Source organism: Lissotriton helveticus, chromosome 11, assembly GCF_964261635.1.
Source record: "Lissotriton helveticus chromosome 11, aLisHel1.1, whole genome shotgun sequence".
NCBI classification, from domain to species: Eukaryota; Metazoa; Chordata; class Amphibia; order Caudata; family Salamandridae; genus Lissotriton; species Lissotriton helveticus.
Window position 1 is genome coordinate 457,936,200 of NC_136072.1, and position 15,163 is coordinate 457,951,362.

The 15,163-nt window shown below is 43.6% G+C and overlaps 1 protein-coding gene across 4 annotated transcripts in view; it reads right to left on the reverse strand.

Moving 5' to 3' along the window:
• Positions 1-15,163, reverse strand: part of SLC18A1 (solute carrier family 18 member A1) — a 320,481-nt gene that overhangs the window by 67,316 nt on the left and 238,002 nt on the right. For all 4 annotated transcript variants that reach the window (XM_078668076.1, XM_078668075.1, XM_078668077.1 and 1 more), the window contains one exon: positions 8,060-8,155. In XM_078668076.1, coding sequence (XP_078524202.1) covers positions 8,060-8,155 — 96 coding nt within the window. The remainder of the gene's footprint in view (positions 1-8,059; positions 8,156-15,163) is intronic.

A 15,163-nucleotide genomic window follows, 5' to 3' on the forward strand; every position in this document is an offset into this window, starting at 1 on the left:
AAAAGAGGCTGAGGCAGTGGCGGACCTCATGATCCCAGTGGGCATTCGTGAGCCTGAGGGGAGGCTGTGTGTTTGTGGACCACGGTGTAGCTGCCAGGGTCTGCTCAGCTACCATTGGTGTTCCTCGGGGAGCCTAGAAAGAGAGGCTATGGCAGGAGCCCTATGACGGACAGAGAAACAGTGTAAACAGCGTTCCCTGTGAGCCACGGAGGTACGGAGAGCGGAGTGTGAGCCTAGTGTGACCTCAGTGTTTGGTGTTTGGAACTCGAAGAGTGGAGGAGCACGGAGGAGGGGAGTGCAGTGCCCGAGCAGTATCTGTGAGCTGTCGAGAGCAGCAGGCACCGCGGCATAGAGGAATAGCGGAACAGCCCACCCTGACTCCGATTCCTTTGCTGGTTCGGGACCATGTTCTCACCTGATTTTGTGAACCACTGCGCCGCCACTGCCACGCCGTGGTGACCCCAGCTCAGCTGAAAGTGGCAAGGGAAGTAAGGTGAGCCAACCCGTCCCTCGCAAAGCCTCGCACTGTCACGCCCTGCCACACAAGCAGCAGTCTCTGCTGTTAAAGCTGCCCACCCCCGACCACAGAGAGACGCAAACAATGGTGGAGGGGAGTGGGTGATCAAACGAGCAGCGGGCGGCCGCATTTAGGAACCCCAATATTAGCTTTGCTCCCGCTTTAATTAATCACCACTTCAACAAATCACTTCAACAAATCACTTTTTCAGCCTTTATCATACCGCTACTGCTAGGACGGACCCCCTCTCAGATAGAGCTAATTGGCTTTAAGGCGACATCCTTTAAACAAACCCCCCCACCTGCTATCACCGGACAATTATCTCAACCATCTCAAACGGGAAGGAGATCGCTAGCTTCCCTGCGCTTGCCTCTTTGCTCGCCTTTTTACACCTTCCTATACTGGACAATATATTGGACAAACCTGGACAAATATTGAAACTTACATAGACACCGCATTAAAGGCTTGACAACTATTGTGCGGAGCAATTATGCGAACAAGGAACGCAGGCCTCATACAACCCCAGTCCAACTATCGTCCTCATAAGTCCGCACAACGTCAAAAAGCCAGGATGCTATACCCCATGGGCAAAGATAATACAAGACAGGACACGTCCCCACAGGATAGGACCCAACACGATGGGAAACAATCGGGAGTAGAAAGTACGAACTCCTCCCCAGCTTCTGGATCAGCTTCTTGGACAGAGGCCAAAAACACAAATACAACCATAAAGGGGGACACAGGCATTATAGGCATAACAGGAAGCCTGTGCAATCACGATGACTCAGACAACACAGACTGTACCAAAATCACAAATAATAGCATCAGCACTTGCAGTAGTAGCAGTCCCAAAGGCAACAACGACATCAGGAAATATTTTCCACACCACATAAAACAAGGTAATTCTACTGCCCACGGAAAACCAATTGACACTTTTCCTGATGCCTCCAGGCTTGACACTTACTGCTTTAACGCTAACAAACCATCAGGCTTAGCTAAAAATGAAACTTTGAGTCAAAAGCCCTCATTGACTGTTCCTCTGTCTCCAAAAGTCTTGATCGTGAAGGGTAATAAAACACTAGCTGAAGACAATTTAAAATCAATCAGAGCCAATGACCTAGGAACCAACAAACTGGCTCCGATAAATTTCCCTTATGACCCCCCGGAACCACAATCAAATATGGCTCCAGAGGGAAGTGAAACAAACAAGGAATCTTACACCACCACAAAAAACACTGTGAACCTCAAGGTTATTTGTACACCGCTGAAATCTAAGCCGGGCTTCCTGAAGGCTCCGTATGCACCCATCAAACTGGGGGACAATGACGACGATGTAGCCCATACACAAAATGAAAATCTTGTCTTAGATTTGGAGTCAAGTTTAACAGACTCAAATAAACAGTTGCCGCTCCTGGAATCTAGCTTGGCCTCACAAAGAATAGAAAACCATCCAGCACTAATTAACGAGGCCATGATATCAATGGGAAATGCCGCATTAATGCACGCGGACAAACTTGACATTCAAATAAACATTCTGCAGTACGTAGCAAGCTTGATCACCGGAGTGGACACAAAACTGGAGCACTTAAACTCTTTATTACGCAGAGCGCAGGCAGACACAGAGGTAATGATGAAACCCAACGACTGTGGGTGCTCCCCGTTACTGCAGTCCCTGGAAAAACTCCCGGAAATAATGAGCACATTAGTCATGGATCTTAAACATGAGGCAAATAGAAATAAGAACAATACAACATGCTTCTCCCCTCAAAATTCAATAACAAGAACAAATGCAAAGAGCACAAATAACAAGACAAAAGCCACACATTCACCTTCAGGGCCTTCTAGGCCAAGTGGAGATCCAACAAACAAAACTACTCTAAGGGATACACAGCCCACTTTGGACCTAAACCTCTGCTCAAAGGCCAGCCAGGATAGCCCAGTGAGAAACCAGGAAATTCCCGGTAACAATATCAATGAACCAAAAAGCTCATTGAGCCCCAACTTTCAGGTACCAAATTTAAATTTACATTCAATATCACAATTCCATCAAACAACCAACAATAACCCTGGAAAACTGGACGACTCGAACCCATCGCCCCCAGGGTGACAATCCTTATCCAGAAAAAACAAGAAAAAACTGAAAAAGTTAAACAAAATAAAAAAAGACAAAATCTATGCAAAAGGAAAATTCGAGCATTGGTTTGCACCAGCAAACAAGGATAATAAAACTACCGGCAGTGAGGACCAGAAGAGCCGGGGTCTAATACTGGCAGACCAAAACTGAGACATACAAACAAGTGTAACATCCACCATGATAACACCTCCCAAGAACCTACCACGCGGCTTGGGCGAAAACTTGGTTAAAGTTTCAACAGCAAAATCTCCCGCACCAAGCAGCATCTTGAATTATGCACAGGGCTTACAGGCCTACGAGCCTGGTCACGATAACACTTACAAATCTGACCCTGTCGACCCAAATGCCCACAAGGACCGCCAAACGGTATCTACATCCAACGTTCAACGGGAGAAAATTATCATTCGGGCAAGCCACAAAGACAACCAACCTTGCTCAAACCAAACCACCATCGCTGGGATTGACTCACAAATCCATACGGTAAAAATAAAAAAGATTGAGGAGGGACTAGTCCAAGGTGACAACCCCATATGAAACCTAACAACTCCTCTTGAAGCTCCGGCGGTTCATTTCAATTCATGGAATCCGATTCAGTTGTCAGACTCAGACCGCGAAAACCTAAAAGTATTGCTTTATCCCGAATACATCTCACAAGGGAGTTGGGACATCCTCAACAGAGGGAACCTCTTGAAACTCTGCGAAAGCATCCCAGGACTGGAGAACATAAAAACAACAGACATTGTGAGGGTGGCCTTCTCTGGTCCAGGGCCTGGCGAACAAAACGAAACTACAGAGATAACTTTTTCCAATTTTAATATGGCGAATGCACTGATGGGACACAAAACTCAACTGGAAAATTGGGGAATAAAAATCAAGGCTCATCCGCCGATAAAATACCCTGAGATTTTGAAAGACAATAATAATCAACAGGGAGATGAAGACTTGAAGGGACGGAAAAACAGGAATATCTATCATCCAATCCTACCTGCCACTGGATCGATCCTACATGGCTCAATAGGCGGTACACAAACAGCACAGTGGAGCAGTAATTCAATTCAAATCTTCAAACATACAGAAGGAGGTAATCGGGCATGCTCAATCACGGGACAGAGTAATAAAGACTGGTCTTGGCTTGCCCGTGCCTTAAATACCACTTTCTAATAGCAACACTGACTGTCTTCCGAACATCCATCTGACAACAATAGAGAAGACCCTGGGTTACACCAGGCATAATGAGCTTGTTTCTTGCAATATTAGCACTGGTCAAGAGTCGGTTAACCATCTAGCACCAACAAACTCCATCATTAGACACAATGACCTTAACAAACCCACGACAAACAATCCAATCATTAACATAGTGTCTTGGAATGTCGCCGGGATACACAAAGCTTTGCAAAGCCCAGGAGCTGTGGGACTAATGGTCGGAGCAGACATAATCTGTGTACAGGAAACATGGGCCACCTCCTCTACACCAATAGGTAACTATGCCGAATATTTTAAACCTGCAAAAAAGGTTAACATTTTTGGGAGACCACCGGGGGGCATCTCAACGTATATAAAGCATGCTCTGAAAGTAAATTTTTCAACAATACAGAACACTTCAGACATGTTCCTGGGTGGAATCTTGAAAGGATTCACAACGATCGATGGCCCGATTTCAATTCTCCTCATCAATGTTTACTATAATCGACATGGACCGCACTCTAATGACAATCTGACCTGCCTACTAAACGAGATTGAAACCCTATTAGTACGGTACGCAGGCATGGACTCAATCATCTTGGGTGATTTCAACATCCACGACTTAGGGCAAATCATTGATAAAAATCACCATAACAGTAACACCAGAAGATTTAATGCGTTAATGCGAGTCTATAAGCTGGCAACATCACACAGCATAACTACAAAAAACAACCCAACTGCACTGATAACTCCTACTTTTAATAATCAGACAACAATTGACTACATCTTATTAAGTGATCGCCTACAAAATCATATGTCAAACTATAACGTACAACCTCAGACTGAAAGTGACCATGCCGCCCTAATAATAGAATTGTCCATGAGTGCGAAAATTAGGCACACTCTTCCACGCATAGGAGCCACAAATGGGGATGAGCAACACAGACTCCTTCGAAGAATAAAATGGGGACCGCTTCCATCCCATAAGTTTGTTGCATGGAAAATAACTTGGAAAGGTTGGCAGACCGCCCGTAATGATCAGGGCAGAATTGGAGAGTGGGCCGCTCTGGCATATGTCTTAGCGACCCAACTTCGGGGGAGCAACAATCAAAGAGCCCACGACAATCCCACCTATAAACTGGGTTTCCAGCCGGCAATTAAGAAATCCTCAAAAGTACTCAACTCTAAACGCAGAGCTTATCAAGAAACCAGATCGATCACTGCAAAAAAAGACTTACAAGAGACGGCCAAAACTCACGCAAAAGCTGTTTGGCAAGTAAAACACGAAGTAACAGAGTAAAAATGGTTGAAGATCTTCGAGCTGCTTGCCCCTAGTAAGACCCAAGAATTTTGGCAATACTTAAATAAGCTTACCCATGGAACTTGCAACAGGGAGAATCCACTTGATGCTAGTACTTGGATAGCCCACGTAAAAACTCTCTACACCAACGCCCCAGAGAAAAACTCAAGCAAGAGAACAGCCCTGGAAGACCATCCAAACGAAGAAATGACTGTACCCACGCCCCCTCCAGCTAACGCTACACCTGCTGAAAAAAAGGCTTTTAGAGCAATTTTGAAAAAAATACGCCACAATGGGGCCCCCGGACCAAATGGTCTGCCAGGCTCCCTCTTCAGGGAGGACATCGACTTTTGGGCAGAGAATCTGGGCCAGCTGTATGCAGAGTGCAGACTCCTGATGGATGTCCCAGACTCGTGGAGAGGATCTCTAATACATCCAATCTACAAAAAAGGGCCAAGCACAGACCCTAAGAACTACCGAATGATTGCCTTATTGGACGTGGAGGGCAAGGCATACGCAAGTTCTCTCCTTATGGAATTAACAGACAGGGTCACCAAGGAGAACTTGCTTCCCTTCTATCAAACAGGATTCCGCCCGGGAGGCTCCACCATAGATAACATTATTGCCCTATCATACTTAATACAACAATCAATGGTTCAGGGCGATCAGCCTCTTTTTGCTTGCTGCCTCGACTACACAGCAGCCTTTGAAGGTGTAGATCGAAATATTCTATGGAAGAAACTGTCTGCCTGGAACATCTGTCCGAAACTTCTTCAAGCAATCAGATCACTGTACACCCAAACATGGGTAAGAGTCAAACTTTCCTGTGAATCAGTCACGAAAAAGATCAGCACCGACCACGGACTAAAGCAGGGCTGTCTTCTTGCCCCGCTTCTTTTTAACTTATATACAGCAGATCTGGGCAACGCATTGCAGGGGGCAAACCTGGTGACTCCCAGGATCGGGGGAGTCAGAATCCAATTGATTCAGTACGCGGATGACCTGGTTCTCCTGGACCACACCAAAGTTGGCCTTCAAAAAGGCTTAACAGCATTAGCAGTGTACAACGCCAAAAACAAACTGGTTGCAAATCCAACAAGATCAAAGATACTCATCTTTGGCCGCTATCCAAAAAAGAAGCTAATAAAATGGAGACTAGGATCATTACTACTATCAAGTATCCAATCATATAATTACTTTGGGGTTTGGCTCAATGAAACCGTTCGGCCACAGGTCCACCGAAAAAAGCTCCAGCAGAAATCCAAAATGGTCACTTACGCCATTTGTAAGCTCAACGCCACTTTGGAGAGTCCAACCACTACGGCAATCCGACGAGTTCTGAGTGCAAAATTTCTACCCTCTCTCAATTACGCCATACAGGCGTTCCCAGCAAAATTGGGGCAAGACCTTGAAAAATTCAACTGTGCAGCCTACAAAAAGGTATTTTGCCTACCATCTTGCACAAGGAACACTCTAATACGCTTGAAATTCAATCTTAACCGGCAATCTTTGGAAGAACTAGCAAGCTTAGCAAAATACTACTACCTAACCACCACGGCACCAGAGAACTCGATGAGTTCATTATAAACAAAATATTTAAAAAGCCAGGTAACCCGTGGTCAGCCGGCCTAGCCTTAGCCAAAGATCTCTTGAATTTAGCGATTGAGAACTGGGACCCCAATTCAATCAAATACACAACCATCAAAACAGTCATAAAAAAACAAGTAAGAACGTGCTCACGAAAACTGGAGATTGAATCTTTGACAGTTAGAGGCTTCCATGAGACCCAAAGTATCCCCCACACTTTAAACGGCCATAAACCACATCTCACACAGCCGTTGGGCAGGCAAGCCCTACACAGGATTCTTGCTGCAAGATTGCATGCGCTCCCCTTAAAATACCTGTATCCTTCTGTCAAACTAAGCCCAGCAATCACGGAGTGTCGCCTCTGCCACTACAGGCGTGAAACACTGCCTCACATTCTATTATGTTGCCCTGCCTTGTTGTTAGTCCGTAGAATCCATCTAAGGCCCATCCTTCTTCAACTGGGAACGCGTACCGTAAAAGAGGCAGTCCAACAACTATACTTGCTGGACACGGTGAAACACATGGCCAACTTCGCCAAATTCATCTACCATGCGCGACAAGCCCTAATGAACACTTTGATCGCTGCATAACTTGACTTCCAAACAGGTGGCAGGTCCCATGTTGTACATGCTTCCTAAATATACATTATTTTATTTAATTTTAGATATGTTTTTATACGGATTGCTCTCTTTTTGTATTGATTTTTATTAATCACTCAAATAAAGTATTGTCACTCCAATATAGAAATAAGCAACAGATAAGTGAGTAGTAAAGTATTGCAAAGGTCCTTTCACTGCATGACAACATGTGTCACTGCGGTTTGAGCTAGGAACAACACTTTTTTGTTAAAACTGCAGATTATGCAGCAGATGATGGATTATGGGGCAAATATGACAAACCTGTTCACGAAAACGCCACATCCGCACAATCACATAATTCCAGTGGTCATAGATATAACCTACAGGCTTCATTCTGGACATAACCAACCCAACTATTCTTCTCTGAAAAAAATGGATCATGGTATGAAAAGCACCTGTATGGTACAGTGCCTCAAAAGGGCTATTTTTGGCCCCAATCCGACCCGACAGTGCGAAATGTGAACCATGCCTCAGGCATGGGAGACGTAAAGTGATGGTTCATTTGTCATTCTGGCATAACTATTTTGCATTTTCAAACATGGCTAAAAAAAATTGACATAGGCAATAGATCTTACATATGCAAAACCATTTGCTTTGCCGCTGCTTGTTTATTTTATCTTACCTTTATCTCTGTGGACAAACTGTCTCGTGGAGACACTCTTGCTATCACTTAGGAATCAGCACTAAGAAGCAGCACTCACCAAGCTCCCAGTCTGAAGTGCACATGGTCTGTAGCATCCAGATGGGCAGGGTGGGCTCCAAAATGGCCACGCCCATGTTGGCAAAACAGATGGACCCTGCAGAGAAATGACAGACACGTAAGTAGAATACATTTACCCAGTAATTAGAAAACATCTTGTGGTAGTAGAGACTTGCTTATCATACTCGAGCCCCTGTGTTGTTGTGGTTGAGGCCTTTGGCAATGTATGCAGAGCCATTAAAAAAGAATCTTCTAAACCAGCTAGGCAGAATATAGCTCAAGGTCCACGCTGGTTTGACTCTGCCTGCTCCAAGGCCAATAGGGAATTGAGGGCTGCCCTAAAAACTAACCCTAGGGATGTGCCATTGGTACGAGATTTAAGATCAAAATATAAAATTGCCCTACACACCAGATCTGAGGCTCTGGTAATTAACCATTGGGAATCTCTCACACGCACTGCCATGCTAAAGGATACAGCCGGCTTCTGGAGAGAAGTGAAGTCCCTAAGATCCTTTGGCTCTAGTCTCAACCCAATTAACTGCAACATAACCGGTGAGGCTTGGGTTGAGCACTTTTCTCAAATTTATGCCATATCAGCCACCTCTCTAGTTATTGCCCCCCTATCCAATAGCGCTGAACCTTTGACCTTTTCATTAATAGAGGTCGAGGAAGCTATAATTGATAGTGCAAGTAACAAAGCACCTGGCCCCGATGGTCTCTCTATCGATCAGATTAAATCAGAAATTAATTTCTGGGCCCCTCTCCTATGCAACCTATTTAATAACCTGTGTGAAAACTCAATTCCTGAATCCTGGTCGAACAGTGTTATCGTACCAATCTTCAAAAAAGGTGACAGGTCGGATCCTGCCTGCTACCGTCCGATCTCACTGATCGACAATACGTTAAAGGTCCTTGGTAGGGTAATCTTTAAACGGATAAGGAACTGGGCTGAGGACAACAATGTTCTTCATTGTAGTCAACTGGGATTTAGAAGCCACGTAGGCACAGTTGAACAGTGTCTAAATTTAAACCTGATTATGGCTAAATACATTATTGTTAAAAAATCCCCCCTTTATTTAGGTTTCATGGATCTGAGTTCCGCATTCGATTTTGTTAATCGTTCTAGGTTGTGGTCTCTTTTGCTTGATTATGGTTTGGATGACTCTCTGGTGTATTTTTTGTCTGAGTTACATAGGGACTTAAAAGCAAGAGTACGGATAAATAATGATGGCGATCTGTCCAATGATGTTCTTATTAGCAGAGGAGTTAGACAGGGCTGCGTACTCGCCCCCCTGCTTTTTATTTTATATATCAATGGGCTGAGCAGCAGTTTAAATAAAATTACTAAGGACGTTCCAATTATAAATGGCGTCCCCATTACTACTCTACTTTATGCGGATGACGCAGTACTAATGGGGCGAACCCCGAATGCTCTACGCATCTTAATTTCGGGGTTTGTTGCGTTTATGTCTGATCTTGGTTTAAATACCAATTTTAAAAAATCCTTTATCATGAACTGCGGACCTAAAAAGTACAATATTACCTCAATTAAATCCGGCAACAATATTTTAAAATGCACTAGCACTTTTCCCTATTTAGGGTTACTTTTTTCCAACTCTGGCTCTTGGCAGCCGCATGCCGCTTATGCGAGAAATAAAATTGGCAAGTCAATTAAATCAATCTTATCCCTCCGACAACCAAAACTGGCAGATGTGGTAACACCCCTACTTAATATATACCGCACCCAATGTCGACCAACTGGGACATATGGAGCTGAAGTGTGGGGATACTGCAAAAGCACGGGTCTTCAGTCAGAGGAAAATAGATTCTGTAGGAGGGTGCTGGGAGGAGTCCCTTGCGCCTCTACACTTATCTGTCATAACGAACTGAGATTGTCCTATATTGATGACTTCATTAGGTCTAGGCCTGCTCTCTTTTGGATCAAGGTATGGTTAAATCCAGCAGCGTCCTTAACGCGCAGTATAATATCTGACTGTTTGTTAAGTGATAGTTTTCATCACATACCTTGGTTTAATGCAGTCAAGGATAGCCTGCAGAGCGTGGGTCAGGGTTCTCTGTTTAGTTCCCCGAACTCTATTGTCCCCGCCCATAAGCACAGTATTAAACGGGCTTTACTTGACCTATACAAAGAGGATCGCTTGAGGTCTGAGTCTATTAAACCTGGTGTCATTAGATATCAGCTCATTATTGACCTAAGTTGTGATAATTTGATTAATTTGGAAAATTTTTATAGATACTTGTCAATACCCATAGGAAAGGAACAAAAGCCTTTTGTTCAGGTTTCGGGATGGAAGCATAGTAAATTTGCTCAGCTTCCCCCTTGGCTACAACAAAAAACTGGAAGAATTGGACTGCCCCTGTTCTCAGGGCGGGAAACAAAGTCTATTGCACTATTTCTTCTTCTGCGGCTTCTATAAATTATATACCTGTCAATACTTAAGGCCGACCCTTTGTAAATATAACCTCAGAGATTTTAATCTTGCTTTAAAATTTCTCCAAATGCTACATACTGATGAAGTTATATACACTGTAAACTGCTTTATAAAAAGATGTGTCAAATCGAGGTCATGCATGGAGTTTGGATAATTGCTAATAGCACTATGGTATTGTTGCACTTCTTGCACCTAATTATTTATTTTAATTGCCCGTTGATTTAGTTGTATATGTATTCTGTTGTAAAGGATCATTTTTTGGGAGTACATAACTTGAATTTTATGTGTATGTTGCTAGTAGTATAATGTTTCTCCCTTTATTATCTTCTTTGCACTTTATACTATGCTTACCGCACTTTATGATATATGCTGCTTAAATGCTATCTTGATAAATCTGTTTATTTATATATGTTTTAAACTGTTCTTAATGCATTTTTATGTACTTTTATGGATGTATTGACAATCCGAATAAAGATCATTTGACTTGACTTGACTTGACATTTACCCATACCACAGAGCATGTGCATTTGTCGCTAGTATTTTTGTCCTTGTTGCACAAGTGCTGGCAAAGGGGCTCTACTTTAGGGCTTGATTATATATGTTCTGTAGCAGTATGTCCTCTTGGTGCTCCTTTCTCCCTGTTTTTTTCTAAATGAAGTACTTTTATTACCTTAGCAGTGTTGTTAAGCATTTTTCTGAGTCCACGTCCAGAGGCAAACAGTGGTTACTGGAGAGTGCCCACAACCATTAGAGGTCGAGTTTGGGATGAGTGGTGGGGACAGGCAGGCGGGAGGGCGGGGGATGATGGGGTTGGAGGTTTTGGGGTCACAAAGGGAGGGGGCAGAGTAAAAAATAATTATAAAAAACCTTCAGGCGGACACGGCCGGCATCGTGCTCCTCTGCTTCTGGCACAGGCTCCCAGAATGCCCGCACCCAATCCTGAAATCTGCCCTCACATGAGAGCAGCTTAAGGATTGTCATGGACGCCCTGGAATTGTGTTCCAGGACAGACTGAAGTATTTGCCTGCTCTCCCCAACCCCAGCAATGCAACTGGGGTAGGAAAGAGGTTCACTGCGCATGATGATTTGGGTTTCCTGAGACAGCCAGCCAAACCATCATGCGCAGTGAAGGGAGTGCACTACCACTCCCCTCAGTGCCGCCCCCCCAGGCCCCACCCCCAAGACTTAGCAGGAAAGGAGAAATAAAACAGGTGTCCTTTTTTTTACCCTTTCCTGGCGTTTTTGAGGTGAGGCAACGCTCCTCCACCATAGCAGAGGAGCTGCCACTGCCCACTGCCCTAGCATCCCAGAGATGGCCAACACTAATCTGCACCCACCTGGTGAAACACTCAAGACTTTCCAAGTGTACTCGCTTGTCGATCTGAACTGCATCTACCATGATGCCCAGGGGCGTCTCTGCTGGGAGGTGAAGCAGTGTGCTCCCACACCAGTTTCATCCCATGGTTTTGGGCACAACAGCACTGCTCAGAGTTACCAGAGAGTCTTATTTGGGCAATGACTTTATAAAGAACACTGAAGCCAATTAGTCAAAGATTAATCCTGGGCGTGGGTTTGGGTTAGGACCTCAGATGAAATGTGAGCCAAATAATAATTATTAACAAATTTAAAACAGTCACCAGCTATTTACATTTTCATAATTTTTTTCAATCAAATACCATTTAGTACACGGCATGTCTATGAAAATATTTTAAAAAGGTGAATATTATTCCGTACACCTTTTGTTATTCACACATATTCATTGAATAAGTCCTCCAAGGGGGAGAAAGAAATACCAAGCAATATGAATTTCATCCAGTAGGAGTGTATACTGCACATTTACCATTTCTAAGCACTGTGTGTAACAGGTGTAACTCCTTCAAGGAGCTGCATACAGTTTTTTCAAGGAAGAGCCTGTGGCATCGTTAACATCAGATAAATTGTAATCATAGCTAAAATTTCTTTGCAGAGCCATGAGGGCGAGGGCCCACATTCAGGATTGCTGAAGTAGTGTAACTCCAAGCAGTCCGCTTGTTCACAAGTCAACATTTCCTAGACCTGTGCATGTGTGTTGTAAAACAGGCATGAAGCTTTTAACCAACCCTGACTGAAAAGGAAATATCTCAGTAATGCAGATAGGTAGGTATGCAGCTTAGCAGGCAGGGTAAATCAATCAGGGAAATGCTGCAGAAGTTGATGTTTTCAACCCCCTGAATTCCCACCACCAAATCCATCACCTAAAGAAATCGCTTGATCGACTTCCTTCAAGGTGTATCAGGGCGAAAGGGTATCAGGACTAATATAATCTCATGTCAAAGGTGAAGAAAACGTATAAACTCTTTCAATGTTGAGAAATGTCCGGAGCACATCTCCCTTTAAAAGGATGCAACCAAAGCGATTTAGGTAAAATGGAGGTCACCTTAGTGTTCCGTGGCCGATGGACAACATGGGACATGGACAACAATGGAAGTCTAAGCAATTCTTCCTCCACCAAGACAGGCGTGGTAAATTCGCAAGAAAAGCTCCTGAATTCTCCAGTTCTTATCTTCACACAACCAAGACATAACCCTGCTCGAGAAAGGCTATCAAGATGAAGATGTGCAATTGAAGTTAGCAGGGGCACAGCTGGAAAGACATACAGTCTTTTGGGTTAGTTACCTCATGACACAAAAATATCGTGGGAAAAACTTGAAAAATACAAAAAAGTTAAATTAATTAAACTGGAAAGTGTACAGTTAAATTAGATATACACGTTACAGTCCAATAGTTAGGGTAAAATATAGATTAGATAGAGGGATTAGTTTAAAAAACATAAAGGAGGTATGGGTGATGTCACCTAGTAAATAAAATGATTAAAAAAGAAAGTATACCAGTAAATTTATGATGAATGAAAAATAGTATTAAAGTTAATAATTTACGTTAAAGGTATGGAGGGGAATATGGGGGATTCCCCTGTACCGTATTGAAGGAGCAAGGATTCACACATAACGTGACTTGCTTGTACTCAGTCCTCTCGACATAACGTTAATACATTAATCAACATGTTCGTCATATTAATATTGCCTATCACAAGACATTGGGTATCTAGAAGAAGCTTGCATATGTGTTTCTACTAATGTTAATCCACTTGCACTTAAAATGGCTGCTGTTACACGGGATTTCCTACTGCGCATGTGTCTGTCATACTCACGTGACATGAAGTATCTTTCACTTGGGGGGAAACTTTCGCTTCTGCGCACTAGAATTAAAATGGCTGCTCTGTGTAACCGCATGCATGAAGCTTGCTCAGCTGCTTTTGCTAAGCTGTTCGTTCTGCTTAATATTAACACAAAAGTTAAATATAAAGTAATGGAAATAGAGTAGAGATAAGTGGTATACAGTGCATTCATTTATTCTGTGTTCTCAAACTGTTTCTTTTCTATTCTTACATGTAAATCGTATTGGGCCTTACGCCTATCGCTGAACTCCATATTGAAAGAAACTTGCGACTGCGCAGAAGAAACACAAACCCTGAAGCACTGGCATTGAAACCCGGCCAAGTCATGATTTGCTAGAAGATTTTCCTGGGAAAGTCAACTTCTGACCCCTGTGAAGGAAGCTAAAATAAAATGTGGACTACATTGTAATCATTATTGATACATACACTGCTGGGTGGAATAAAGATGTCATGAGAAAAATAAATTGATGGGCGGGAACATTAACTTTAATATCATCAAGAAAAGTTTCATTTTGGTATGGTGTGATGACCTCTCCTCATTCCTTGTCCAATCAAAATTGGGTATCCGTACACTTGCAACATTGGGGGGTGGTACACTGACCTGGAAAATAGTATAACTAGGTGTAGGAAGGTGGATACCTGACTATGGTTACCCCAGATTTTTTGCCTTGTGTTTAGGTGGTTTTCAACTTAGTTGGCCTGGGATCCTGCTAATCAGGGTCCAACGCTGTATGCTCTCTCTGTAAAATGGACTCCATGCACCCTAGGTGCATAACTAGTTGGCTTGGGTCACCTTATCAGCCCCTGTACAGTGTACTATAGGTACCCAGGGCATAGGTGCATCCAAGGCCTACCAGGGGCTGCAGCATATCTTTTGCCACCCCTGGCTGGCTATCCAAACTGAGACAACTGGCTGATCACTCCGCTGGGGCAAGGTGGTGTACTCACCCCTTGCTTAGATATAGTATACCTATATCTAAACCTATATCTGGACACATATATGCCTATCAGTCACTCCTATGGCAGGCCTTAACAATCCTGGAGGCAGAGTGCTTGGTTTTATGTGAGATGGTGCTCTAGCATGAGCTGAGCCTGTCTGCAGCTTTCGGAACCATTTCCTTATAGCTGTTCCAGGATATTGCCATACCATATACTCTTAAGTGCATTATAATCCTCGTGGTTATAGCTAACTTTGGTTTGGTTTTATCAAAACATGTCGTGTAAGGTGTCATACACTTTGGAATACTACCCCCTCGCCAGTTCTGGTGATGGGGGTAGCATTCCACCCTTCTAGAGGGAGAAGACATGTTACTTTACTTAAACGCGGTTAAATCTAACCAGAGCCTCAGCATCACAAAATGGACGCTGCTGCCACAGACACAAGTCTGACCTCCTGCTGCTGACCGAAACTTGGCAGGGGAGGCCTGGACAAAGGGTT